We start from the raw sequence: 3,229 nt of genomic DNA, 5'->3' as shown, positions 1-3,229 counted from the left end.
TTCAATCTGCTGAGTGAAAGCCTGCTTGCCTCTGGTCAGCTGAGAGACGAGTGCCTCCTTCTCCTCCAGCTGACGACCAAATTCTCCTGTTGGAAAATGTGAATCAAAGCAAAAGCATGTGAGCAGATTTCATATTATTGTCAGGAGATGCTCACAAACATGATTTATTTGCTGGAATGGTGACTTTAGTCTTTGAAAAGATGTTTTAAACATCATCAGAGGAAAGTGAGGTCGGTACCGTTTTCAGTCTGAAGTCGAGCCTTTTGTGCACTGATGTCATTTAGTTGACGGACATTTTCATCGTTCTTGGATTTGAGCTCACTCAGCTGATCCTCTAAGGTCCTGCACATTTTCTCCAGGTTTCCCTAAAATAAAAAAGAATGAATGAATAAAACAAAACTGCAGCTGAGTTTGCCTGCAGGAATACTCGTTCTCACTTTTGCTTTGGCAATGGCCTCCATGTTGCTGCTGAGGTCATCGATCTCCATCTTGTATTCACTCTTTTCTTTCTCCAGCTTCTGCTTGACTCTCTGCAGGTTGTCGATCTGCTCTCCCAGCTCAGCCACGGTGTCGGCCTGCTTCTTGCGGAGAGCTGCTGCCGTGGCTTCATGCTGCAGCGTGGCCTCTTCGAGATCCCGTCGCAGCTTCTGAAATTCGGCCTCGCGCTTCTTGTTCATCTCAATTTGAGCTGCAGTTGCTCCTCCAGCTTCTTCCAGGCGCTCGCTGATCTCCTCCAGCTCTCTGGAGAGGTCAGACCTCTGCTTCTCCACTTTTGCCCGAGCAGCTCGCTCTGCTTCGATCTCTTCCTCCAGCTCCTCAATGCGAGCCNTTGACTCTCTGCAGGTTGTCGATCTGCTCTCCCAGCTCAGCCACGCTGTCGGCCTGCTTCTTACGGAGAGCTGCTGCCGTGGCTTCATGCTGCAGCGTGGCCTCTTCGAGATCCCGCCGCAGCTTCTGAAACTCAGTCTCGCGCTTCTTGCTCATCTCGATCTGAGCTGCAGTTGCTCCTCCAGCTTCTTCCAGGCGCTCGCTGATCTCCTCCAGCTCCCTGGAGAGGTCAGACCTCTGCTTCTCCACTTTGGCCCGAGCGGCTCGCTCTGCTTCGATCTCTTCCTCCAGCTCCTCAATGCGAGCCTGAAACAGAAGACTTCAGTGAAAACACGACTCATAGTTCAACCTAAGTGAAAGTATCTAGAGTACCTGAAGCTCCTTTATCTTCTTCTGCAGCTGAATTCCCAGAGACTGCTCGTCCTCAATCTTACTAAGAAGTTGGCTCATCTCAAAGTCCTTCCTGGAGGAGAAGAGATGCTCCAGTTTAGTTTGAGAACTTCTGTTTCTTCTAAACATCAGATGTAATAATTTTCTGACTTCTTAATTTTCTCCTCAGACTGCTGCTTGTCATTCTCCAGATCCATTATGGACTCCTGGGCCAGTTTCAGATCTCCTTCCAGCTTCCTCTTAGCTCGCTCCAGGTCCATGCGGAGCTTCTTCTCCTGCTCCAGTGAACCTTCAAGCTGTTGGGAGAAATCCAAGTCCACACTTGGGTTCACAGATTTACTAACAGATTACACTCTCAATGTCTAAGACTCACATCATCCACTTGCTGCTCCAGCTTGGTCTTGGCCTTCGTCAGAGTGTTGACTTTGTCTTCCTCTGCCTGCAGGTCATCCAGGGTCTGCTGATGGGCCTCTTGGAGGGCCTTCTTCTCTTTGGTCAGTTTGGCAATGGTCTCATCCTGAGAAGCCATCTCCTCTGTGAGGTTCTTGACCTGTAGAAGTTAACACAACCGTTGTTTGATGTGGTTTTATTCAACAAAAATAAAAAAAAGTTTCATCAAATATGAGATGTAGAACCTTGTTCTCAGTGGCATGTTTCTCCTTTTCCACTTTGGCCAGAGTGAGCTCCAAGTCATCAATGTCCTTTTTTAACTCGGAGCACTCGTCCTCCAGCTTTCTCTTCTTTGCAGTCAGCTCTGCGTTGATCTCCTCCTCATCCTCCAGTCTCTCGGCAGTCTCTTTGAGCTTTGCCTCCAGCTGGATTTTGGCTTTAATGAGCCCCTCACACCTCTCCTCTGCATCGGCCAGATTTTCTCCCTCCTACAGTTAAAGCAAATACATTTCTTTAACAATTTATTGACAGTATGGATAATAAATACTGGTGCATTGTTCAGACAAACTCACAGACTGCACTTGTAACAGCAGGTCATTCTTCTCCTGGAGCAGAGAAACCATCTTCTCCTCCAGCTCTTTCTTTTTAGCCAGAGCTTTGGTTAGATCTTCTTTGGTCTTTTCAAATGTTTCTTTCATCTGAGCCATCTCCTTCTCGGTCTCTGCACTCTTCAGCAGAGGCTTGATCTTGAAATACAGTTTCATCCATGGCCAAGTTTTGACATTCATGAATGCTCGAATGTTGTACTGGATGGAGTAAATCGCATCCCTGATGGAAAAAAGGAAACAGAGTTTCAGAGCCTCAAGGTCATTGTAATTTAGACCACATCCGCACAGAAATGGATGCATTACCGTCTTTCCATCATCTTGACAAACTCGCGTCTCATGAGAAATCCTCTGCAGAGAGCTTGAGTCATTGTGACCAGCTCTGCCAGTTTCTCGTCTCTCATCTCCTCCAGAGTTCCAAGCAAACCAGCTTTGAAGAACACCTGAAGATCAATATAAACAAGGGCTTTACCTCTGTGGAGATTAGAGTTTCCGAATTAACATCATGAAAATACCTTAGTGTGTCCGAATTTGTACTGAGTGTGATCAACTTCAATGGAACCCAAGAGTTTCTCTGAGGCCTTCTTGTTGTCGATAAATTGCCCCTCAGGGATGACGCTGGCATTCAATACTTTGTATCTAAAGGGGCAGATTGAATTCATTCAGTTGATCTTATTCAGCAGTTCAAGTAATTCCCTGAATGAAACAGTCTGGATACCTCTGCTTGAAGTCACCATAGAGGATTCTGCTGGGGAAGCCTTTCCTGCAGATCCTGATGCCCTCCAGCACGCCGTTACACCTCAGCTGGTGGATGACCAGGAAGTTCTCCATGAGACCTTCAAGACAAACTCCCATCATTCTTACAGCAGTTTCTCTTTGCATGAAATCAGAAAGTTACATTATGATTCAAACCTGGAGTTTTTGATTCATTTGGAATCAAACAGCGCACAAAATGTGGATGAGTGCTCCTTAGGTTCGTCATCAGCTTGCCCAGATTCTCCTGAAGAAGTGAATAA

The 3,229-nt window shown here is 46.6% G+C and overlaps 1 protein-coding gene across 1 annotated transcript; it reads right to left on the bottom strand.

Annotated features, from left to right (window-relative positions):
- LOC112142324 (myosin heavy chain, fast skeletal muscle) lies at positions 1-3,219 on the bottom strand (the record flags this gene model as incomplete). Its single annotated transcript, XM_024265604.1, is given in 12 exon segments — positions 1-86; positions 239-365; positions 438-828; positions 1,202-1,291; positions 1,369-1,514; positions 1,592-1,768; positions 1,854-2,096; positions 2,181-2,436; positions 2,520-2,656; positions 2,729-2,852; positions 2,932-3,049; positions 3,126-3,219. Coding segments are annotated over 12 exon segments (1,989 nt in total), but the record flags the coding sequence as incomplete, so codon positions are not given.
- Between the last annotated feature and the right edge of the window lie 10 nt (positions 3,220-3,229).

The sequence above is a fragment of the Oryzias melastigma genome, unplaced genomic scaffold, assembly GCF_002922805.2.
Source record: "Oryzias melastigma strain HK-1 unplaced genomic scaffold, ASM292280v2 sc02617, whole genome shotgun sequence".
Lineage (NCBI taxonomy): Eukaryota > Metazoa > Chordata > Actinopteri > Beloniformes > Adrianichthyidae > Oryzias > Oryzias melastigma.
This window is presented reverse-complemented; position numbering and strand designations above follow the sequence as displayed.